The sequence below is a fragment of the Homalodisca vitripennis genome, chromosome 2, assembly GCF_021130785.1.
Source record: "Homalodisca vitripennis isolate AUS2020 chromosome 2, UT_GWSS_2.1, whole genome shotgun sequence".
Classification (NCBI taxonomy): domain Eukaryota; kingdom Metazoa; phylum Arthropoda; class Insecta; order Hemiptera; family Cicadellidae; genus Homalodisca; species Homalodisca vitripennis.
In genome coordinates, this window is record NC_060208.1 from 49,023,921 (window position 1) to 49,051,917 (window position 27,997).

Genomic DNA, 27,997 nt, shown 5'->3' on the forward strand with positions numbered 1-27,997 from the left:
TGTTTAAAATACTCTTTAATCCTAAGTTAATCTAATTATTGTGCTGTATATACTTTTGTAAATAAAGATAATTAAAATTGTCACGTGACTTTGTGGACACACAGTACATAACATACTTATTATACTGGGAAATAAATATAATTTAAATGTAGAAATAGAGGTTTAAACTTTTAAAATGGTGTTGAAATATTAATGAGGAAACGTAACATCTTAAACTTAAAAAAAGAAAGATTAAGGAGGGATGTGAAGACATGTTTAGTATCGTGTGTAAGCATTTGGCGTTACGAATCCAGTTTTATCAAATTTACCGTCTGCTCCAGAAATTACATCTCCTGACCCACAGGTAATCTATATTAATGCACCTTGAAGTATCAGGTTCTATTTCTTATGCATCGTTGTACAGCGTATTGTACAGTATGGAAGTGGGGTAAAATTTGTTCGAAAACCAAAAGATTGACAATCTAAATTTTGAACAATGGCTATACTAACGAGTAATATACGTATACTAATAAGTCATGTAATATTTTTAAATGTTTTGTTGAATAAAACCTAACCAAAAGTGAACTTATTTTAGATAGTACTATGAAACTTTAACTTCTTTTTATTGTTTGGAGTTGTTTATAAATAAGTAAAAAATTACGTTTCTTGAACTATAATTTATATATGTTATAATAAATTAATGATTATTAAATTTCATAGTAAATTTTGTCAGTTTTTATTATACTTTATATTCCTTTTTGAGAACGGCAAATGACAAAATACTAAAGGAAGGTGTACTTTGAAGTCTACTTTATATTTCTGAATTTATATATGACTTAAGTTGTGCAGTTAAAATTTTTATACTTAAATTTATTATATATATATATATATATATATATAATATAAAAAGCTTCTTTTGTTTGTTTATTTATTCTGTATATATATATATATATATATATATATATATATATAATGTAAACAAAAAAAAAACAGTTTTAATTTGAGGAGATACGATTTATTTAGTAGTTAATTTTCATCTCAAAATGGTTAAGCATTGGTAAAGAATGTTTAGATTGTAAGTATCTAATTCATTATATTTACTTTGAGACTAAAACTGTACAAAGTCTTGAACACATTAAAACCACATTTTCTGCTCTACTCAGGACTTATCAAGAGTAAGCTGCGACCTGTGGCGTCGAGGCTTCTTAGAATGCTGACATTTGCAGTTTAAAATCCCTCTTGAGAAAGATACGACTTTGTCAGTTAATAATAGCCAGTAAATTGTCAACTGCAGTTACTACCTGCTCTACTCAGGACTTATCAAGAGTAAGCTGCGACCTGTAGTGTCGAGGCTTCTTAGAATGCTGACATTTGCAGTTTAAAATCCCTCTTGAGAAAGATACGACTTTGTCAGTTAATAATAGCCAGTAAATTGTCAACTGCAGTTACTACCTGCTCTACTCAGGACTTATCAAGAGTAAGCTGCGACCTGTAGTGTCGAGGCTTCTTAGAATGCTGACATTTGCAGTTTAAAATCCCTCTTGAGAAAGATACGACTTTGTCAGTTAATAATAGCCAGTAAATTGTCAACTGCAGTTACTACCTGCTCTACTCAGGACTTATCAAGAGTAAGCTGCGACCTGTGGCGTCGAGGCTTCTTAGAATGCTGACATTTGCAGTTTAAAATCCCTCTTGAGAAAGATACGACTTTGTCAGTTAATAATAGCCAGTAAATTGTCAACTGCAGTTACTATCTGCTCTACTCAGGACTTATCAAGAGTAAGCTGCGACCTGTGGCGTCGAGGCTTCTTAGAATGCTGACATTTGCAGTTTAAAATCCCTCTTGAGAAAGATACGACTTTGTCAGTTAATAATAGCCAGTAAATTGTCAACTGCAGTTACTACCTGCTCTACTCAGGACTTATCAAGAGTAAGCTGCGACCTGTAGTGTCGAGGCTTCTTAGAATGCTGACATTTGCAGTTTAAAATCCCTCTTGAGAAAGATACGACTTTGTCAGTTAATAATAGCCACTAAATTGTCAACTGCAGTTACTAACGTTTTCGATACACTCTTTATTTTAAAATTTCAAATTAAAAACTTATCAAAAAACCAAAGTAAAAAAATAATGCAGTACTAAATTTACCGTTTACTTGAGTAATTATTTCATGAGTTTGGTGTATTAGGAGCATTAATCAATAGTAGCATAATTTATCTGCATTCAGAGATTTGAAACTAGAATGAATAGTATTCCATTAGTTTTATTTAGAAACACTAGCAGTTACCCGACATCTCGCACGTAATTTCGTAGGCTTTGCACGTGTATGAGAACTTCTGGTTCAACTGAACTATAATTCCGACGCCCATGTTGAGTTTGCCTTGTTGCCATGATCAGCAAAATCTGTCAAGAAGTGTATATTTATGGCAAAAGTAATCTACTGCGGCCTTAGTATTTTTGTTCCGTAATTGATTTTACCCTGTTTCCCCGTCAAGAACATATACTTACATACACAGGTATGAAAAGCTTCCTTATGTCAAAAGGCAACTAAGATGGGTTTTATAATAGTCTTTAAATTTATAGTAAAAGTTAGATAGTAACTTTGTTTTTTATCGGACAGTATCTGCATTACAGTACTGACCAAGCACTGCATACTTAATATTTAATCAAATGTACAATTAAAAGAATATTTTTACTAAAACTTTAAATTTTACTATCCGGATGTATTCTTACTTTGTGCTCAACAGCTGTTGCAAAAAACGTTTAAATTAAGAGGTGCTGTTACTGTCAAGCTTACTGTATGCTTTCACACTATAAATGTAAACAAATTAAAAATAATGGTTAAATTGATTAAACATACAGTTGTTCTGTCATAAATCGCAGAAACGTTCGGCGTAGCCAGAACGGTTTTTAGACAGAATTGAGAATATGCCTCTCTATGTTAACCAGGGACCCTACTAATGTCCATTTAAATTTCAGTATAATCGTGTGAATAGTTTACGCGTGAGGGCGTAACAAACAAATAAACTCACTTTGACGTTTAAAATATTATTAGGATTATACATTACACCTGTGTCTGTGTAACAATCAATTTCAGTACAATCGTGTGAATAGTTTCCGCGTGAGGGCGTAACAAACAAATAAACTCACTTTGACGTTTAAAATATTATTAGGATTATACATTACACCTGTGTCTGTGTAACAATCAATTTCAGTACAATCGTGTGAATAGTTTCCGCGTGAGGGCGTAACAAACAAATAAACTCACTTTGACGTTTAAAATATTATTAGGATTATACATTACACCTGTGTCTGTGTAACAATCAATTTCAGTACAATCGTGTGAATAGTTTTACGCGTGAGGGCGTAACAAACAAATAAACTCACTTTGACGTTTAAAATATTATTAGGATTATACATTACACCTGTGTCTGTGTAACAATCAATTTCAGTACAATCGTGTGAATAGTTTACGCGTGAGGGCGTAACAAACAAATAAACTCACTTTGACGTTTAAAATATTATTAGGATTATACATTACACCTGTGTCTGTGTAACAATCAATTTCAGTACAATCGTGTGAATAGTTTCCGCGTGAGGGCGTAACAAACAAATAAACCCACTTTGACGTTTAAAATATTATTAGGATTATACATTACACCTGTGTCTGTGTAACAATCAATTTCAGTACAATCGTGTGAATAGTTTTCCGCGTGAGGGCGTAACAAACAAATAAACTCACTTTGACGTTTAAAATATTATTAGGATTATACATTACACCTGTGTCTGTGTAACAATCAATTTCAGTACAATCGTGTGAATAGTTTACGCGTGAGGGCGTAACAAACAAATAAACTCACTTTGACGTTTAAAATATTATTAGGATTATACATTACACCTGTGTCTGTGTAACAATCAATTTCAGTACAATCGTGTGAATAGTTTACGCGTGAGGGCGTAACAAACAAATAAACTCACTTTGACGTTTAAAATATTATTAGGATTATACATTACACCTGTGTCTGTGTAACAATCAATTTCAGTACAATCGTGTGAATAGTTTTACGCGTGAGAGCGTAACAAACAAATAAACTCACTTTGACGTTTAAAATATTATTAGGATTATACATTACACCTCTGTCTGTGTAACAATCAATTTCAGTACAATCGTGTGAATAGTTTACGCGTGTGACGTTTAAAATATTATTAGGATTATACATTACACCTGTGTCTGTGTAACAATCAATTTCAGTACAATCGTGTGAATAGTTTCCGCGTGAGGGCGTAACAAAACTTTGACGATTATACATTACACCTGTGTCTGTGTAACAATCAATTTCAGTACAATCGTGTGAATAGTTTACGCGTGAGGGCGTAACAAACAAATAAACTCACTTTGACGTTTAAAATATTATTAGGATTATACATTACACCTGTGTCTGTGTAACAATCAATTTCAGTACAATCGTGTGAATAGTTTCCGCGTGAGGGCGTAACAAACAAATAAACTCACTTTGACGTTTAAAATATTATTAGATTATACATTACACCTGTGTCTGTGAAACAATCAATTTGGCTTTGTACATTTTTCAAAAGTCCACAAGCAATTAGCAGTAAATGTATGAAAATGCCATCAAACTCAATATTATATATATATATATATATATATATATATATATATATATATATATATATATTCAATGAGACTAAGAAAATACATCTACGACGTTCCTGGCAAAAGTTATGGGCAAATAACTTTTTACATTGTAATGCCATCTAGAAACAAAAAAGACACCTCTCACCAAAACTATGCACTCCACAAACATTAGATACTACGTAAAGTGATGAGTTGAACACCTCAAAATCCTACTAAAAGGTATCAAGCATGCATTATGTTGTTATGCGCAAGACATTGGCACTGCCCCTACAGATTAGTTTTTGCGTAATTTATCCATAAATTTTGTTAGGAACGTCGAAGGGATGTTTTATTCTTGTCATTGTATTCTATTGAATATACCTTTAAAATTGCATGTCACAAGATAGGGTATGCATGGTAGGGGTTGCAATTTGAAAATTTAAAGTTACCCCCTTTGGAAGGGGTTTATCCTCCAAAAATCCAAAAAAGTATTTTAATAAGTATGGTGAAGATTGGACATTGATATCTCCATCGGTTTAAAATATATTCAGACGTATTAGTACTTTATTTACTAGTACTTAATTCGTACACTCTTTATATATAAATTAATTATATATATATATATATATATATATATATAATTTAATTTTGTAATGTTTATTACTAAAATTTTGTAATGTATTTATATTAGGTCCGTCTTGTATTTGTATCTAGTATCGTTTGCTATGAAGTGAACGTGAGGAGTTACAATCGTTAAACGGAACGAAGTGGATTGTCACGCTCAATGTACAAACCTTGTACTCACAGTAGTCGACAGAAGTAGCCAAGGTCTAGCCTAGGACCATTGATAGTGTGTCAGTTGGTCCTAGTTCCTTTTAGTTGAAGCTGTAACACAATTCATTTACATCGTTCTAAGGTCGTGCAATCGATTATTGATTGTGTTTTATTTAAATTTTAAGTTACAGGCCCATTATATAAGAGTAAAATCTTTAAAAATTGTATTGCTCCCCGTAGTGTTAGATATTACAAGCAGGAATATTGACAAATTTTGTATCTGCTCCCAAATAAAAACCCCAAAGATAAAATTTTGACTTTTTTGGGTATTTATATGAATTAGTTATAACTTTGTGGAGTGGCGTTTTTTACGATTTACGACTCAAGAAAATAATACGTTTAGTAATGAATAATATAAGAAAATGACATATTATGAAATAAAAATATGACTGATAGGAATTACTTTTTTAAAACTACTATGAATGAAATGAAGTTAAAAATTAACCTATCAGAACACCAATTGGTTGAAGTTAATGTTACATAATTTATTACCACCATCCTGTTTGATATAAATATCGTGGGAGATCGCCAGTTGATACTAACTCTACGTTAGTACATAGAAATGTCTCCTCTGCACATCCAAGCATTCGTTCAATATTGTTTTTGCTTTAATGGACATAAGCGAGCCTGCCAGGTTCGGTTAGGAAATGGCCGTCCGTATGCGCGCTAGTGAGAGAGTGTTAAACCAAATGATATTGAAGTTGAAAAGTTTGACTAATTTGGCTGACTGGTTCCAAGTTTTGTGGGCTAAAAGTGATCGCCCATCGTAGTCTAGGAACCGATAGTTTGCACCGTATAAGATCGGAAACTAGTTTTTCTTGAAATCGATACAACAATTTTTCCTAAGAATGAAATCGACTGTCAGCCACGTTATATTAGTGGAGGTTAAAAGAGAGTATTTTAATAAGTTAAAAATTAGAAATTGTCTTAGCTTGATGTAATTAAAAATCGATCGTCAGAAATATAAACAGCTGATAGACAAAATATATAAAAATAGAAATTTCCTTTTTTATTAAGGGCATGTGTATATGACTAGCTGATGATGATTTAACATTAATTTATTAAAATATCTGATGGTTAGTTTAAATTTTATGAAAGTAAAAAATATGATCTGGCGAAAATATTAACATTAACATTTTTAATCACTTTAATTTTGATCTCCGTCAAAGTTAATGTAGTTGACGATTATTTTCTTTCCTAGTTGAAATTTCCCTATCGACTTGATGAAAGACGTGTTTTTGTGTACTTATACAGTCCAAATTGTCTCTCTCCCCGGGACTAAATAGTTCTTAGTGATATTTAAAAAAGTACATTTGGCGATTCTAGATGAGCACTTGTATTCACCTGTCCATTGCACTAACAAATGGTGCTATACTAAAGCAATGCCCTCACTTGTTTATTGTTTTTGGTCGTTTCGTTATAGTTTATTACTTTTGTATTAATTTTAGATCATGGCTTTTCTAGGGTTTTATCAAAAAGTGTTCTAAAGCTCAACTCTTTTCTTAACAAGTTGTTTTCTTATCTTTAAAAAACAATCTTACGGAATTTTAAATTATTCGGTTGTTAGGTCAATAAATTTAAAAATCAAGACTCAAAAAGGGTATTTTATCTTAATATTATGAATTTTAAAAGGTATCTACTATAATACCTAAAGTAACGTTTTGAAAAAAGGTTATAAAGATAATGTTATATTATAAGCATATTTTGTATATAAAAAGACAATCTCTTCATTTTGCAATTTATTGCCATTTATTATGCGCCAGCTCTTGTATTCCAATACTTATTAATATTAAAATAAATTATGAATTTACGTTCCAATTTGCGAAGACAATCTTGTAACCTATTAGTTCCTTATGGTCTTTGTGGTATTCATTACGTATATTTTAATTGGTCGTACTTAACGCTTTAAGAATAAAACCATCTAAACCATTTGCGAATTCGTATTGACCTCTCTGAGAATTAAACCTGTGACCTCGATCAGAGTACCCCAGCCTAAACCTAGGCTACGTTTAAAGTCAAAGGCTTCTTCTGTTTTCTTTGAATTTTTCATCATGAGTTTTATTGTCAAAACACCACTTGTATAGATTCAAATCATAGTTTAATAACATAGACATGAGACATTTATGGAATATTTCAAATCTAATACCTTATCAATTTTTTTATGTGTATAAAAATATTGTAGTGTGTTATGTTAGAGCAAATTGTTATCCAACATGTATTATTAATTTCTTTTTTTACAGGTAAGTTGCGGAACTCCTACTCCTAGTAAGTTAGAATTTTGGGCTCAGAAAGGTATGTTTTAAAATCTTATATAGTATATAAGAAGTAGCATTACACAGAAGTATAAAATTACTTGATGAGTTGCTAAGTATCATGTAATTGTTTTTTAAATTCTTCTACAGACTAATTAAAAAGTTGTAGATAATTTGTAATGATAAAATATTTGTAAATAAAAGAACATTTAAATGAATCAAATATTTAACGTATTAGGAATGTTCTTTTTTTAAGGAAATCACTACAATATGTAATAAAAATATTTTCTGTATATGGTTTTTAATAATAATGTATAACTTGGAACATTTTAAAAGTGCCTTAATTTTTATTTGTCGGCTATCTCTGTGTAGAAAATATAACACCTTGCTGTTAGTTATTTGCAGGCGCTAGTCATATTGTAATTGTATTAACAATAGTAATACTTTTTCCTTTGTCCCTGAAAGGACATTAATGAAATAAATAATGTAACCTATTATACTACTAAAGATTTTACTTGTTTATCGTTAGATATGAACCAAATGGACTCAACATGCATTAGTGTTGTCATTTACACAATGTTGTCCGCTCGACAAACACTGACTATTAATACAGGACGTAAAAACAGCCTGCTATGACAGTAATTTTTAAGTAATTTAAATCGTAAGTAAATACAGAGTATTTATTAATAACTCTCATCAATGAAGAGCGAATAATGTGCTTGTTATGCTATAAGTAACATTTAATTTACTTAGTTTGCTTGGTTCGTGAAGAGTTGGTCAATAATTATTAGAATTTATCAAAAAATAAGTTGTACCTGTGCCTATCATATAAAGTGTCTAATGAAAAGATAATACTATGATTCATGTCAAGTACAAACGGCAACCAAATGGATTTATTTTAATATTTTGATGGATAGTTGGATTAGTCTTTCCAAATTTTAGGTTTACACTAATTTAAAAATATTTTAAAATAATTTAATGTTGGCTTCTAATAAGCAGATGTAAAATGTACATTTGATGTACAAAAAGGAATTAAAATACATAATATAATTAATGAAACCGTCTTTGTTTACAAGTGTTTTTTTCCGAATGTGTAATAATTTTCAAAGGAACCCAGGTCAATTGACTGTCTTATGTAATTAACAGTCTTTAACAACTAATAAACTTATAACTAACATAACAGCCCAATTAAAATAATTGTTGAAAAATTGCGCAGATCTTAAGTTTTTATTAAAACAAGGAACACGTTGTTGCCTTGCGTATTGTTTAGGGTCAAAGAGAAGACTATTGTACAGTTTAGAATGAAAAGGGGCTTAAGTATGAAAAGCTCCCCCTCATAACTTCACGTTTGACTTTTCTAAAACAAAACTGATAGCCATGGCGGGTGCAACGTTGCGAGACCTTTTCACGGAACAACGGTCTATTGTTCAGGTACTGCGCATCCTATACGACAGGACTTTGTCCTGCAGGCGGATTCAGTCGCCAACAATTAAGTAGCGTTACTGTGGGGGGAGACGTAATGAAATCGTTCCAGATCGAATATAAACGAATATCCCTTTCCACTTACGGTATGATAACTCTAATGATTGGCGAACATTCGTATCATTTTCAAAAATTTACAAACTCCATCAACTTTTAATCTTAAACACCGAATATTCTTTGAAGACATATAAAGTAATTACTAAATGTGAGCTCGTACGACCGATCATGTGATCCCCTCCTTCCACCCCCAGAGGTTCGTCTGGCTCCCGTACTTATTCTACCCGTAACGCCAGTTATAAGCAGTTATCCTTATGTATTTTTATTTTATATTGAGTATCCAGAAAGAATAGCATAAACATACAATTTCTTTTCAAACTTAGTTTACAATTTTGTAGTAGGCTGCTGATTTTGAAAGTTCTCACCCCTTATTAGTTAAATAATATATGTGAATACATAATAATTCTGAAAGTATACAAATGTCCTAGTAAGTTATCTAAGTTCTAACTTAATTAATCGTTTGGTAATTTCAATATTTTTATAAAAAACTTTGCTTGTTTGAAAATGTAAAAAATCTTTGTGAATCTGAATTAATGTCATAAAATATTTTAAATTTATTTTTATATCGCATACTAAAATTACGTATACAATTGTTAATTCGAATTATTATACGATCTTTATAACTAATACTGGCTGAACGATTAGCAAATCCAATTTTCCAGCAATTGTTGATGAACGAAATGGAGGTTTTGCTTGTCTGTAGCACGATAAGGTTTGAAATTTGGTATAAAACTACCTCTACGACCACTACACTGTTATCGAAAACACTCAAAATCGGTCTATTGAGAATATTGATTTTTCTTTGTCACGAAATGACTCTGATTAAATTGATCGTATGAGTTGATAGCGAGATAAACACAGATGAACATATTAATAAACAGAATACATAGTGGCTGATAATCGTATGGAATTTATCAACACATGAGATGAAGTGAATTTACTGGATTGGTTAGTTTCATACAAAGCTTGAAAACTTTAGCTTAACCTGCAATGTCAAAGGTAAATAGCTTTGATTACTGTGTTATGTTGATTGGGATTACTGATAAAAAATGTGATGGACTGAGCATGGATCTCATGTAAGGCAGTTCGCAAAAGATACTATTAACTTAGTATCTTATTTGTGAAAAATAAAAAATATTATATCGATGTTGAATTAACTCTGGAAAGACCTAGATTTTAAAAGCTGAAAAATTGGTTTACACTGGGATAATAGGCAATATGATTATTTAAAAAACAAACATTCTTATATACTCATGCGAGTGTTTATATATTCCTAGGGCAGTACTATTAAAACAGAAGGAGTATGTTGTGTCACCTTAAAATCAATAATTGTATTTAACTCAATAATGAAGTTTAAATGTATTTGTATAAATTTTTAGACACAAGTGAACTCGGTGTTTACGTATGTACAAAATACGTGCAAAGAAAGGATATTATAAATTAGGTAATTAATTGTAACATCTATGGCTGTGCCCTTAAAACGTATTAATGTATTAAAATTTGCCACTATGAAGTTTACTTGGCTGATCGTTCTCACAATCTCTTCTACCAGTGTCTGTGTTCGTCCTTATACACGATACCTTTCGAATTAGTTAACTATGGGGGCTGAAATTTAGTTTACAGCTTCACTTCTATTACCTCTGTTGAAATCGGAAACGACAAACATGTGGTCCGCCGTGGAACGAACGCAGAGTGGTAGTAGTAGGTGACTATGAGGAGAGTATGATTTTATATATTTCCTAAGTCTGATGTATCGACCGAAGTCCATCTTCAGTGTTTTATATAACAAAGCCGCCCAGTAACAAATCCTACAAGTTTAATTTGGATCCAGTATTGTAGTAACTTTGTACACAATTACAATATTACTCCAAGTATAGATTATAAAAAGTGTTACACAAAAAATAAAGTTGGTTAACAATCGACTGTACTGCTTTGTCATAATGGTGCAATTACTGTATGATAACTACCACGTATAAGGATATATTGATGGTGTGGTGCGGCAGCGAGCACAGCCGAGTGGTCTGTGTATAGCTTGCAATATCAGCTAATGTCCTGTTTCTCTCCTAGAGTGCGTTGATGTATGAGTTTAATGCGTGCCTCAACTCCCTCTAACCACTACTGTGCAACATTAGCGTATATAACATGTCACTGTGGCAAATGTCCGTCTGTTTGTACTTAATATATCGTGCAAGCAGAGGCCATTGTACTGTACTAAACATTCATCTCACTAATTATGCTTCTGCAAAATAATTCTTAGTTCAATTAATGTTAATACTTATTGTAAACATAAATGAAACAATGTATGAGATACTGTACTCCAACGAACTTAAACTTTTAATAGGTGAAGTTTTTCTACCAAATAATTTAATTAATCGTACAAAATTATATTTTATGAGTTTCTAACATTGTTTAGGTCTCCCAAACATCGCTGGTCTGGGAACTAAACATTTCAATAGGAACAGTACGAAATAAAATGTTATAATTACAAATATGTTGAAAGCTCTCAAGAAAATTGTGTTACTCTCAAAAAAGGAGCTCAGTAGTAAAACTGCTCCTCTTTACCTAAAATTATTGCAATATTTATTTATGTAGGAAAAATGTCGACTATCTGAAATTACCACCTATTTTCCAGTAAAATAAGTTATTGTACGTTTTAATTTAAATTTTAATAATTTAAATTTTTATGGGTTAATTCCATGTAGGAGTTTATTACAATGTCGGTGGGTGGATTTGTTATTATTAAACAGAAGATTTTACTCAAGTGAGCCACGTATTTAGTAGCGTAATCTAAAAGTTAGCTTATTTACTTTCTCCTTGAGCGTTAACGCTTATTAATAAGAATAACATTTTGTAGTAGCATTTATGGACTTCTTATGACAGCTCTTGAAGATTTCTTTCCAACCAAAATTGCTAACAATTTACAATATGCCAATATGTAATAATAACTATGAAATTAAAAAGCTATTAAATTGATTATCATGATCGTAAATGAAATTGCCCAAGAAAACTTAACCAAAAATAGCTCGTAGAGCCCATTTATAAAGCGTCTCTAACTAAATGACATTTCAACTGTCGTAAATTCAGAACCAATTTGTTCAGTAAAAGTAAGATATTCCAACATTTGGACTCAAATTTAATAGTTTTGGCCTTAGACATTATAATCAAAATAAGCGCACATTAACCATTTTATTAATAAATCATATTTATAAATTAAATTCAGAAGTGCTTAGAAACTAACTATAAATAATATACTAATATTATTAATTAATAGAGTATCGAGTCTAGAGTCCGGCCTGTTTATATAATCGGATCCTTTAAAGATTCTACGACTTATCGAGATTAAACAATTAAAGGCCGGTTAACTTCTTTAAAATAAAACCCTCCCAGAAATCGTAATTCATCCTAACGGTTAATTAGAAATGGAGCGTATGAATAAAATCATCACTTTAGGATAGTTTAAATGAGTTGTATCACGAAAAAATAATATTATTTGGCGCAGAGTTGTACTAATCTAGTTATTTTATGAAGAAGACATTTTTTGAGATATCATAAAGAAAACAAAAAATCTGAGTGCATCATGTTACAGCATACAGTGGTTAAAATTAAAGGCAGCTGCAGTGAACATTAGTGTTTTGCAGCTTAATTCCTGATACGGTTAAGAAGGACGAGCTGTGTTTTCACTTTGTTTTAAATTCAATGATATCAGATATTGGCTGTTGTATTCGTTTCAGATTGTGACTCTTCTTAAATGTCACTCTAATTCTCATCTTTACCCAATTCTATTGTTTTTGCACCACCTTTAAATTAACTTAAATTATAAGAAAACCTTTACAAACAAACAAACAAAGATGGTTCCGTCATCACTACCCCTCCCGCCACGACCTAACTCTCAATTTGCTCACGGCGCATATCCGTAGTGCTCGGCGAGTTGTAAAAGTACTATAGCACTGTTTTTACTAGAGTTTTTCACCGGGCAGAATTATGATTTGTGTTGCTCCGGATTATTGGCGTCTGGATTGTTTATGCTGCACTGTACTATATTTAGAGGGAGTGTCAGAGTGTATTTATTTAATGTTTATAAATGGCGATAGCCTTATTTTATTTCAATACAGATTGAATCACAAAAACTACTTTCTCCGACGAGATTCGAATCCGGATGTCTAACTTGCGCGAAAAAGCCGTTTTGATAGGTATTTTGCCTGTCGATCATATAATAATTTGGCTATTTAAACACATATGTGACAGAAACAGTCAAATAAAACAATATAAAATCGTCAAAAATTGGCATTTACAGCCAAACGAAATTGGTAGTTATCGTGGTCGATAACTTTCTATTTTTTTATTTGGTAAACATTTAAACAATCAATCACCATCTGTCAAGCAGGTGAAGAGACTGAAACTTGTCACTTTCAGCCAAATTGTCGGTTAGACCGTATACGGTTAGTTGGTGCTGATTCAACATTTTATTTACTAAGAAGAACAATATGACCTGCGAAAGAATTAATTATTGTTTCATATGTTTAACCATTTGGATTTTGTTGACCATCAAGACTAGGGTGGCTAACTTTCAATTTCGTTTTAAGAGGAATTCCTCTATCGATTTAACAAAAAGCCTGGGGTTTCTTTTACAATGCAAATTGGCCCTCGTCTCATGGACTATGGAGGAGAGGTGGGAGGGGTGGGATTATTTATTCTTTTAAACTGGGAGTCTTAAACGTTCCTCTTTTGAAAACTGTGGAAAAAAACAAATAAATGTACAATCTAAATCTATATTAATATTGAAACCTATAAGTGTAGGTACTACTGGTACACAACACATTTTTAATTCTCATTTCAATAAGAAATTTTAATATTATATTTGATGTATTTTTCAAAATTATGTAATATTTTAGTAAAACTCGACAAACTGTTTTTACGTGCTTGTTCTTTGTTTTACCCCTTGAAAGTAGCAATGTTTTCTTAACTTACAAATAATTTCGATCTGGACTACAGTAAAATTAAACCCACAAATTTAAGATTGTACGGTGTAAGAATTACAACTTCTCTTATAAGGAGGCTTTTAATATTTACCCTATCTTATTGATTATACTGAGTATTATAATAATGAAGCAGATATACATTATATGTGTATACATACAAATTTAAAATATATATTATAAATGAGACTGCGATGCGAAGGATAAATACGTTAGATATTAACAATGTTTTACATTACAAGGTCAAAAACTGTCAGAAAGTTTCGTTGTACTGTAATAGAATTAATAATTGTAATGAATGCAAAAGTCATTACAGCAGTGGCCATTAACGCCATTCATTAACCCGACACTGACAACTCTAACTTAATTTTATCGTAATTGTGAATGACAAAAATTTAGTTTAATTGAATACAATATTTTATATCATTATGGCTGTTGTAACTAATTTAAATGTATTTCCACGTATATAAATAGTTATAACTCAACCAAAAGAGTTAATAATAAGAAGCTCGAATATAGATACTGTATCCATTCAACTATAAATATTCAATACTGGCTCGGTCAGGCCTCGAACCCGGATTACTTGTTTGCTACTAACAGTAGTGAAATATACGGTTTCATTACGCTTCAACCCCGAATAAAATTGTCCTTCCGACTCAGTTGGAAGAAGTACGCAGATTTTGTGAAAGTTGAAATATTATTAATTTGTTTTCGTGGGATTTATATTTGGAACTGGTCGAGGTACAACAAAGTTGATAAGAATTTAAATAAATATAAATAAGTTGTATATTTTTAAAAGTTTTAACAGCTGCCACGATGAAACGAAGTAACGTACAAAGCTGGCTAATGAACTAAGTTAAGATATGTATAAGACCAATTTTTTTGCCAAGTTTGAATTTGTTTCATTATTCCTTTTGCTAGTTGTTGGTAATTGAAGTATTATTATGAGTTGGCATATCTAATATGTATATATTGATTAAATTTAAAAAGTTCAATTGATTTCAAAACTTAAAAAGATATTGATTTGTACAGATTTTTCCTACCCTGTGTTTATACACATGCCACTCATATTCATATATAGTAATAGTAGCAGTAACATAGTAAATATCATTAAACGGTCCAATATTTCAGGTTGGAGGTGAAAAACATTTTATTGCGGTAAAATGGGGTTTTATGTTGATAACTACAGGGGTAAGCCATTTTGTACATCCTCGTTGTCAACAGACAATAATAAAAAATGGAAGTTTATTACTTTGTTATATTCTAGATTGAAATGATAAAAATAATGTTTTCTATAATACTGTAGTCTATGAAAAATGTTTTATTATTTACAGAGACATTGTTCCAGATAAATTGTTGTGGAAAAATATATTCAAATAATTTTTGCCACCCGCGGTTTCGCAAGCAATTGTATAAGCTTCGCACGTGTGTTAGCATTTTTTGTTAGAGTGAATTATATTGCTGACGTCGACAATTTTATCTACTCCAGTATTTTTTGTTCCATAGTTGATTCTCGATCATAAATATGTATATACATATACAGGTCTGAGAAGCCTACTTCTGTCAAAAGGTGGGTTTTATAACAGTTTTTAAATTTAAAGTACAAGTTAGTTAGTTACTTAGTGTTTTATATCTGCATTACAGTGTTGATCACACACTGCATACTTAATACTCGCTAAAATGTTCAGTTGAAAGTATGTTTTTACTAAGACTTTTAATTATCTTATCTGGATTGTTACTTATTCTGCGGTTGTAGAAATGGTTGAAATAAGAAGTGTTGTTACGATCAAACTTATTCTATGCTTTCACACAATAAATGTGTACAAATTTAAAATAGTGGTTGAATTAATAAACATATGCTTGTGCTGTCAAAAAACAATGTCAATAGAACAGTTCATTACATTTGACGGGCACAATTAATACATTTGTTTTCTGTAATGCAACTTTAGAGACCAAGATGGGATTTTTCGCAGAGACTAGTGGGGCGCAGGCCGGAGGGATTTTAGAAATAAGAAATAAGAACCAGGTATCATAAGAATTTCAGTTCAATCGGAGGTATAGTTAAGGAATGAAAGTGTAACATGCAAACAAAACCCGCTTCCTCGTATTTGTAATATTAGTTAGGACACTATCTAGCCATAACACAAGTTTATTGCAGCACTATTTTACCCCCCCCCCCCCACCTACCTAGAGTAACCCACTCACGAGTATATTCCGAGAGGAGATGTTGGTAAAAATACAATACCATTTCTGTAAAATATGCAGCAGTGTTGACAACCACAGAGTAAAATTGACCCCCAACCGCGCTCCTGCCAACATAAAAAAAGCTAAACTGTTGGTACAGGATATTTCACGAATGTTGTCATCCGCGATGTGTACTTGTAATTCCAGTTTCCAGTCTGTATAATTAACATTACGTAGTATCATTGTCTTCCGTATTCAGAGACTGACAGTTACGTTACAAAAGTCTTTTGCAATGTTAAAATCGATTATGCAAAACGCTCTTTTGACTATATATTTTCCTTCTTTTAATATCAGTCTTAGTGTTAACAGTTTGTTTAAGGTGGTAAAATTAGTTTCGTTATAATTCTTTGAAAGTTTTCAAAACAATATTTACATTCTATAGATTCTAAAGATGACATTTAATTTCTTACAAAGATTGATAAAAATAAATTCATTAAGAATTTAATATTAATATAATATCCGTAAGTCATACATAATTTCATTATAAACTTATTAAGTTTAATAAATCAAATATGTAACATTTTGTCTTACATTTCCAGTCTTCATAGAAGTTATATTAAAGGGCTATGACTTTAAATTAAGAAAATATGCCATCGAAATATCATGTCTACCTCTGTGAACATTTATATCCCAATATAAGGTGCTGCAGTGTAATTTTAAATGATTGTAATTAGTAAAAACTACTGTTATCGCTTTAACTACTACCGTAGTGTCACGCGTTTTTATATTCAAACTTTTCATAATAGCTCTATATAGGTTTTCAGAACAACCCCAGTCACCAAATCTAATTAATTAAAATCTTAACGAATCACAAAGGAATGGATTTGCAGTAGATGAACAAAAGTTCCTTATTAATGCATAATTCGTTTTGAATTAATTCTATCTGTATGGACATTATTTTATTATGTATGGTTCTATCTATTTTAATCATTAAAATGTATTGCATAAAAACTGTCATCTTTGATTTAAAAAGCCAAACCTGACAGTTATTAGCTCTGCATAACCGAAGTATCGATTCTGTAATTCCGTTCTTCAACTTGAGTGAATAAGTACTGATTTAATCATACTGATTTAGCTTTTTGTAAAATATTCATAATAAAAATCACATTCAGGATTTCTATAATTAAACTAAAACACGCAGGGACATCGATATGTTACTTCTGTCACGGCGATAACTCAATAATACCTATTACTGTGTGCCAATTTGTTGGTGTACAGAATGGCTAATGTATACAAATCAATAGCTATAATTGTACTTTCATGGCCTATAAAATTACAAACTTTCCACATGTGCATTAATAAATAGTGATTTCATTAGCTCGTCCATATTTGATTTGTAATTGTAAGGGTTCTTCTAACGGAAATGTAACCCGTCACACGTAATAACAATTAGCTTTTATTAGTTTCCATAGGGAAATAAGGCTCTATCATTCAAATATCCTTTGGAAATTAATTTGTTGTTTATTCAATTAATACACGGTATTAGTTTATAGCTTACAGTTCAAGTGCCATTTGGTCCACTGGCATTCAGATTGAAAATAGAATAGATAATGAATATTGAACGACTTCAACGCGGTTCCATTGTACTGATACTTCAGTTTTTAGTTCCTTTTTGTTGGTATATTAAGGAACAAATAATTATTAATTAATTTTATTTATAATGCATGATAACTAATTTTTATAACTATAATAAATGCCTACTTTTTATTAAATTTGAGTTATGTTGGAAACGATCCATACATATTGCTACGTACAATTTGTTAGAGTTATTTAAATATAAAACCCATATTAGTGTTTCATTTAATCTGAGTACTAAAAGATGTAGCTATATCTTAGATAAAAAATCACTAAAAAGATCGTAATCAATTAAAATATTTTAAGGCCAAGCCAATACTCGGCGCATGGGACGCAAGATCTTACGCTGTTTACAAAAGTCCTTTATTCTCAGCAAAATATCTTGTAAAGATTGAAAACCTTTCTAGTATTTTGTTTTAATAATATAAAAATCTAACCTCTAATGTTTAAATTTGGATTAAAGGATTTTGTAAAATACTCGTATATTCATAGGAATTCTGAGTTAAAACATAAATAAATGTTATAAATCGAAAAATGGTGTTGATTAGTTTTAAATCTTAAAAGAGAAAACATAAAATACATGATGTATTTAATATAATTAGAGACGACTATGGGCTTAGTACCTTACTCTATGAATAGTATCAAAAAATCTGGGGAGTTCAAAAATTTGATTTACTCTCACCACTCCTTTTTGGAACTTCAATATATCACCATTAAAATAATAATTCAATTAAGTTTTTGAATTTATTTTCAGTTGTAAAATTGAGAGGCCTTTCTTATTACTTTTTATTACATTAAATTTACCAAGTCGGCCGGACACATACACTTCTCGTATTTCTCGGTAACGGTCAAGAATACCACATTAGGCTCTGGTGAAAGCATAGCAGGTACGTAATGTTCGAAAATGCCCTCTTTCTCTCATAAAGTACGTTGATATAGGGGCTAAAACGTATTACTATTCCTCACACATTGGCATACACAACATGTCACAGTCCCGCTGTTTCTGTTTGATATATGGGACCCAGAAGCGTTTGAAGGTCTACAAGAAACTTTCAAGCACAGCAATACATTTCATGTAACTATTCCAATAAATTAATAGTATTATCGTTATTATTATAAAGATTTATTGTTTTATAAACAACTGGTATAAGTCATTCAATTTGACTACTGGTATGACCAGTACCGCATTTCCCTATAGGCCCACTAGGCCCAGGCCTAGGGCGCAAAATTTTAGGGGGCGCATAAATTTGAAAGTACACAAAAGAAAAAAGTTGCGGCGGCGGGTGGTGTTGGCGCTCGGCGGGGCGGGTGGCTAAGGTCAACTAGGTCCAGGGTGCGACGTTGACTCATTCATTGGTTCATTGCTTTTATTTATTCAAAACACTCCTATATATATATATATATATATATATATATATATATATATATATATATATATATATATATATATACTATTGTAATTATCTTTCATAAAAATTACGTAATTAAGAAATTTACTGGATTTCTACGTCAGTGTAATCAGAGTCCTCTGGGGGGGGGGGGGGGGGGCGCTCTTTGGTCTGTAGACCTAGGGGCGCCGAATTTGTAAATGCGGCCCTGGGTATGACGATTATTTATTTTTTAAGGTCAGACATCAGGACTGGGTTTGAATATCATCAGTGAGTAGTAGTACGAATATAATAATCACATCTTCCTCAAACACCCAGACTCCATTGAATTTTCATCAAGGGAATCTTACGAACATAGAAAATGTTTCCCGCCCGGGCGGCCGCTTATTCTGTACAGCTGACCTTTACACGAAGTTCCAGCTCAACGTTACCGAAGGGGTTTTACTCGAGTAGGCTACGTATTGGAAGAAGGTACACAGTTCTTGATTAATTTCCAAAATTATCAAAAACTTTTTGTTGAAAGTGAAATTTCGCGTTTTAGAAACTAATCAACTCTAGTTCTTTCTAGCACACTAGTATAAAACAAAATATATTTGTGCTGAGGAAAACCTACATGGAAAATAAAATAATCTGGTCGACTTTGAATTGAAAGGTGTAAAAACTCGTAAACGTCTTTCTAAGTTACGTAGATCGAGATAAAGTGAAAATATAACATGAAACTAGTAAACAATAGTTGGAAACACAATGGCAAGGTCTTTTTTACACTGTTCCCTACCTGAAATAAGGCCAGCTCTTGAAGTAGTGGATTACTAATTAAATTAGAGTCTGAAGAGCTGGTCCGGTTGCTTAGGCAAACAAAACTTATAGCCAATATGGCTTACTGACTTATACGTTTGAGAATTGGTTTCGATCGCTTTAGTGCGTCTAAATATATGCACTTAGAGATTATTCTTTTAAAACGTAAAATCTTAAGAAGAAAAGAAAATTTACATACAAACTAATATTGTGAATTTTGTTACCAAGTGTTCGATGGTGAGGACTTTATCTATATCAAGCAAAACATATTTGTTGTTAATAGCAATCATTTTTATAATTACTTTTAATAAGTTTGCAGATATTATAAAACGAAATTAAAAGGCAGTTGATATAAAAAAACCAAAATATGTAAAAAACTAGTTGTTTTTATTGCATTAGTACGAATAAAGAAGAGACTTATGTATGAATTATTTCAGTATTATCCTGTAGCAATTATAGTCAACATAATGACAGGAAAAGTCATTACAGTAACATTAATTAGCCTAACTCGACGTTACGATGATAGGATTTCAAATTGTATTGTTTTCCTTATTATAGAACTGTATCGAGGGGAATAAGTAATACGATGTGTAGCAGGATGGGACAGATGCGTCTCTGTTAGCGAGACATCATGTTGCGTAACATGTAGCTTCTCTGAAGTTGAGTGTAAAATTTAAAATATGATTATACAGGCAATATCCTTTTATGATATCTTGTGCATTATTACGATACTCAAAAATTTGGCAAAATCCCATAGAGGTCAATTTCAAACATGACGTTGTATTTGAAAATGAAAGTTGAAATTGAAAGTGATATTTAGCGGGATATATGACAGCAAGAATAGCTAAAATATACAAAACTAGCTGTTTCCCGCGGCTTCGCACGCGTCTCTTAAGCTTTGCCCGTATATTTCTTTGCCTTCAAATAGTGTTTGGATATTTTAATATACGTAACTACTGTGTTGTAATTGCAGTTTATAATGTGCAGGCGCTTTGATAACTTTTATATCTTGCAGTACAGCCTGGTGGTTAGTTACATCAATGGGCATTGCGTATAAACCTTCTACATAGAAAAATACAAATTTTCATAGTGATCGGTCCAATAGTTTCTGAGTCTATAAAGGACAAACACACAAACATTCATTTTTATATATTATGATTGCAGAAACAGTTTAAACAAAATTTGTCGTTTCTCTTAAGCTTACTCTATGCTTTAAAACTATAAGTGTAAAGAAATTTATATATAAATGTATTTTTTGTCGCATTATATATGTTTACAAAGAACAGCTGATTAAAAATTTGAAAAGACTCTTTCACTTAATAACATATGTTTGCTGCAATGCATTTCTTACGGGTATTTCTGTAACCAGTGGGGCGGAATCCTGAATCGGGAAAGGGATAAAAAGTATCCTATAACCTTCTACAGATCAAGACGAACAAATTAAAAAAAAATTAGGCGAATCCGTCCAGCCGTTTGTGAGTGATGCTGTTACACACGAACAGTTTCATTTTTATATATATAGATAAATTTAATTGTCCTGTTGTAGGATATATTATTACTAAAATCTGTTGTAAATATTTCTTAGTAAAATATGCTTTTTATATGTTTTTTATATTTATATTGCTATTATTTACAAGTATTGAGCTAACAGTATTGATCTTTGATTCATTTTATATTTCCATTTTACTCATGTTCTTTAAAGAGGAATACAGATCAGCACATTAACATGAGTTTAAAGAAATTCTCAACTTAGTTGAAGGTCATTGATTGTCTCTGTGGAGAGTCTCAATCCCCGTATCCTGTTGGCTCTGGTTAAACAAGGCGCGAAACGTCTTACTTACAAAAAGTGTTGTGGTTGTAAAAAATTACATAGATGTCAAGTTTTCCCAACGTATCCTATAGAAGGAAAATGGTTTTTGAGGGTTGGATCTCGATCTAGATTAAAAATTATCTGGGTGTGCAAGTTAAGGATTCTTGTGGAGTAGATCATGTATGTATAATAAAATACTAATAAATACGATGGGTGACTATTAAAACATACGAGTATTTATCTATCTCTATTAAACACTAATTTTATCGACAGGGGAAAATAGTTTTTACCGGTAGGGTATAGTAAATGAACCTTTTAACTTCTGAAACCAACAGAAATTCAGTAATTAAATGAATTTAAACACAAATAATACTAGATAACAGAGAAATATGTATATCTTGTGAAAGTAAACATCATCAAGTAGCTCCAATAAAACTTATCATCTTCTGATGGTTGGAACATTAAATTTGTTAAATGAGTGAATGTGAACCAAAGATACGAAGATTCTGTTTTATTTAGAATATTAGGAAAATCTTCATCTTAATCGCTTTTTATAATTTTTCAGAAAAAGGTACAAAGTCACATACTAGTATTACGTATGGAATACTTTCAAATTTAACCTTTATCAAACAACATAAAAAATGAACGGGAAATATTAAACAAACAGTTCTGGTCGCTTCGCCAAAGAAAGCTCAATCACTAGTACATAATGTTTAAAATCATGTAGTTTTTTAAATTGAGAGTGAAATTTTACATTTATTTACTATAGTATCGGTATTATTTAAAAGAAATTCAAGCACAAAGGGAAATATTTTGCAAAACACATTCCGTTTTAGTTTTCCTCATTATTGTATCTGGAATCAATAAGAGCTCCCGTCCCTTTGTCCTTCACCCTTCATTATGTATGAAGCATAATGGGTGTCAGAAATACTCCAGTAATGATTTGGAGGGAGGAAAGAGCAAATGTATTGTGACTAGAGACATTTTTCTTAAACGGAGGAGTATTTAATGTTCTCGCTTGCCTTTATACGTTTTCGCGAAAAACCCAAGCAAAAGATTACTTAGAATAAAGTCACTGTATGGAACATAACTGTTTGGACAGTAAGTGTATTAATTTCAATTGAATCAGGATTTGACTTATTAGATTCGACAATAAAGCTCCACAGTATACTACCTGAGTATGTAATATAATCTGGTACAGAGTGAGAGAGCTAAGGTATCCTGAAGGTGTATTATGGAAACAACTAAAGCTATAAAAACTTATAAACTATATACATGGAATATATTTAAGATATGTTATCAAATATTTATTAGAAAAGCTGTGCATGAATCCAAAATTGTTAAAAATATGCCTGGCATTTGGTAAAATGTTACAGTTCAAGTGAACAGAACAGTTTGTTGAATATTTTTCAAAAACGAATTTCGGTTATAATACGACGGATCAAAATAAAAACCTCTGAAACTGAAATAAAAACGGGACTTTACATAAAACCTTTAAAACATTCAAATAAAATAGTAAAAACGTATTCCTAGTTTTCAATACATTGTTTCCGATTATATGTCACATGGTAATATTTCCTATAACTTGGCCAACTTCAAAAAAATCAATAAGAAACATTCAAAAGAACATGACAGAAAATGTAAATGGAAGGGTTCATTCCATTTTGTACGTAATACGGAATAGAACTACACACACTCTATAGAAAATAACACACTCATTGTATAATGTTAAATACGTTTACACGCAACCATAGAAAACATCCACTGATTCTAGTTAAAATACCGTTCCAACAGTGATTTCATAGATTGTATAATGCAATGTTATTTATTGATCAAAATTTTTTGATGATCCAATTTTTAACGGACGGATTTTTAGTTGTCGTAGATCAATAAAGAATTTTACGATGTTGTTATTTATGCGATATTTTTTTCAGGAGAGCGGTCGGCCAGTCTCCCCCCTCGCCAACCCCTCCTCCCACCACACAGCCGCCATCGTTGCCTACCCTTACTACACCAAGGTGAGTCCGTAGTTTATATAAAATGTTGTTAATTTGTTGTTAATGTTATTAAACTTCGAGAGTGTAAATCGATGGTAAAACTTCACACCTCACTGGCATAGAAACAACCAAGCTACGTAGCCTAAAAATTATTAAAAGGAAAGAAATATAAAATGGTTTACACCTACGTTTTTAATAGTATAATTATTTGTTTCATTGTTGTTTGTTATTATAATTAAACATGAAACTGTGTATAATTATGGATTTGCTTGAGGCTTTTCGTTTGTGAATAAAAGGTCGTCCCAGATAAAATTAAATCCACATAAGTTTTATTTTAGTTGAGATTAAACTCACTCCGTATGAAACTGAGTCCTTCATCAAGTGAGAAATATTAAATGCATTTTAAATGAACGGTCAGATTTATAATATTTCAAATGTGTTATTTTAAATTAATTATCTGGCTTAAGATATAAAATGAATTACGTTATTGCAATATTGTTAAAAAAGACGGACATGTTATTTATGAATTTAAAGAAATAAGACCAAAATATAATTACATAAAAGCTACAGTAGTTTAGTAAATAACGATATAAAATTAATCCGGAATTCTTAAGTATATCTTAGCTGGAGTATGTAATTCCTTGATAAGATGGAACTGGACTACCGCCCACTCCCACAACTTGTTATTTTCAACATCGGGACAGAAGTTACTAAAAATACTTTATAAAAAACTATTAAATAGCATGCATTTATACGCACTATTATATTATATTATGTTAGAATTTTGTAAATAAATTTTAAGTAATTTGGTAATAAAATATTATTTTTCGCATAAAATGAAGGGAAAAAGTTTACCAAATACTTTTTTTAATATCTAGGATCATCTGTTATTATACGTGATTAATTGTAAACTGCATAAAAATTCGGAGCCACCATTTTTAGAATTATATTATTAACATAAATGGTAATTGAATATAAGTAAATATATTGTTTTACTGAAATCTTCGATCATAAAGAGTACATCTTTGGAAAACACTGAAGAAACGAACGTTAAAAATTGTGTTTTTCAAGTAAATCAGTCTGCTTGGCCCTAGTTGGCCCTTAGATATTCCAGAGCTCTATGCTAGTATGAACTGTTTTCTACGACTTATTATGCCTAAAGAGAGAACGTTTCTGTTGCATTATGAATCTAATCCTATATTCCTCACATGAAAGTGCACTAAATTATGTAAAACCATTTAAGAATTTAAAAACATGGAGGAAATGAGAAATATTAACATCGCAAGATCGCTATAAACATTTTTGATATATTTCAATATTTAAAATACCTCGTTCAACACTTTCACATTGAAAAAATATGTAAATAGAATTTGTAAAATGTCCAACAGTGAGCCTACAAGATCTGGAGAATATGGCATTTAAGAACTTTATCAACTTACAGCTCAGACCACTGTATGTCATCGTGCACGATAAGACAATCTGGATAGTCTCTACATCGTGCACGAGATGACGGTGTTGTGGTGACTTTTGACTCTCTTGCTTTTGTGAAGAGTCTCAGTAATTAACAGGACGCTTAATTGTACGGATAATTCTTCTGTTATTTAAACTAATTAAGAGACTGGTTTCTTTTTAAACTTCCGCACAAAAATGTAATTAGATTATACCGTAACAAACATTTTATTTTAAATTTATAATTATTTTATTTGAATGTATGTTACATAAAAGTGATGGTATTTAGTTCTTTAATATTTATAGTAACTACTTTTGTAAATTTAAAAGCTATTTAAAATACATTCTTTTGGAAAAATAATTATGTGGGCAGTAATGCCTGTTTTATTGGTTTTAACGAGGACATTTGATGTGAATCCAATGAATTAACAATAATTAAAGTAATATTATATTATTTCCCACCCCTTTCCGACATCGTAAGATCCTATTTGCACCTTTTTGACTGAGATTTTTTGTTATCTTCCGAAAACGTATGGTTTATCGTTTTGAAAGTTGTAAAATTGAGTAGTGTAGTTTTCATTTCAATCATATTAATATCCAATGTTTTTGGGATGGGAACGTGTATTCGAATACAATACAAAAATGAATACTAATATTATGAAATCAAACCGAACTTACAACTGGTTTATGCAAACAGGTGTTACATTATACAATGACGTTTATGTTTAGAATTAATATTTATAATGTATCAGTTGGCAATATTGTATACAGAGATCAGGTATATAAATAATAATTATTTATTTAATTACTATTTAATATATTCTGAATTCTTCGGGAATATTGTCAGTCGTATTTCCCTATAATACTTGTTTCATTTTTGTAATATCATTCCAATTGTAGGTAACATATGAATAACAATTCATAACCATATTAAAATTTAATTTATTGATTGAAATATATATTCTACATTTATATGAAGGAATACATCAGCTATTTTGTTTATAGATGATGTATTTTATACTGAATCGCAGTCAGTAATTCTCATAGATTTGCATATGATATTTTCCTAGCACTAGTATAAAGCGTATTGCCATTGAATATGTAGAAATATAAGTTTACATTCATATTTGCTTACTAATATATATTAGCATAACAATGAAACCGACAAGAAAAACAGTCAATGACTAAAGTACAAAATTATGCACAAGTTATTAATACATATCGCTTCTCAGCATGTGGCACAATGGTATCCTTTTCTTCTAGCTAAGGATTTTCGACTTTTGATTTCTGTTGGCCAATGTTTAAACTATCCCTCTTTACCCTTATATTTCAATTTTAAAAATAGCCTCCATAGTATCAGTAAAATAAGTGGAAGTTCAAATATTTAAAATATTCAACCAAACCCGCACTTCCAATCGGTATATCTTTATACGAGTGTAAAACGTTCCTCACTACCAACCTATCCCCGCTATAACTCACATTTCGCTGTAATACCGTTTCCGCATCTTTACTCCATTTCCGGCGGAAGTGATTTATGTAATGAAAAACATCTTTCGATTGGTTAAGTGACAAGAAGTGGTGTAAATCTTCCAGTTGAGGTACGCTGTGGTGTGTACAAGAATGCATTGTAACTCGACCAATTGATTGAAATGTACCATTTGTTGACAGTGAAGAGCATATCACCCCAGATCGATGTCTTGATTTTAAATTGTTTTACAAAAATTATCGGTTTACTAAAAACTATAAATATTAAAGACACAGCAAGAACGATTTTGTTTACAAACTTAGCATTAATACACCACTGGAAAATTACACAAACCGCCGCTTATAAAACTTTGAGGTTAGTTGGTTAAAAATGAATAATATCAAAGCACTAACCATTATTGTGGGGTTTTCATTCAAAAACTCGAGTTTTACAACTATTAAAAGCAATTACTCTATAACAATAGTTTATGTTAACAGAGCTAGGATTAATTATTATATCATCAACGGACTACCAATGAGATGCTTATGTCCTTAAATTCAATAAAATCACTAAATGTAGTACCCAAATATTGTGATAAATTTAGTTATATGAACATTGAGCTAGGTATGGGTATGTTTTTAACTCAGTTTAAAAGTATTATTAATTAAAGCTTTGTCTGCGCGTGTTGTGTAACATTTTCCTACATATTTTAAAAATAAATAATGTATGAAATTCAGTCTTTTAAATTAATAAACTTATATTAAATTACATTTAAAACTCTAATAAAAATGACAAAATTAAAACACGATTGACTGTTGAACTAAATACATTTAGATTAAAAGTATACAGTTCTGGATATAGGTTGAGTTTTAATTTACGAATGTTCACGAAATATAAATTAAGTTCATGAAACATCAACCCACGTTTAAACCAAATTTATTTGTACATCGATAAGTCTAATACAACGCGTGTCATAAGTAGCTTTCTTAAATTCATGTTAAATGTGAGGAGAAATTCGAAATATTATTTTAATTAATTTTATCTGAATTTAAAGCGATTTAA

At 31.0% G+C, this 27,997-nt stretch overlaps 1 protein-coding gene across 3 annotated transcripts in view; it reads left to right on the top strand.

Annotated features, from left to right (window-relative positions):
• The window catches only part of LOC124353925 (inactive rhomboid protein 1), a 291,736-nt gene that overhangs the window by 232,131 nt on the left and 31,608 nt on the right, over positions 1-27,997 (top strand). For all 3 annotated transcript variants that reach the window (XM_046803984.1, XM_046803985.1, XM_046803986.1), the window contains one exon: positions 23,959-24,042. In XM_046803984.1, the coding sequence (XP_046659940.1) occupies positions 23,959-24,042 (84 nt within the window). The remainder of the gene's footprint in view (positions 1-23,958; positions 24,043-27,997) is intronic.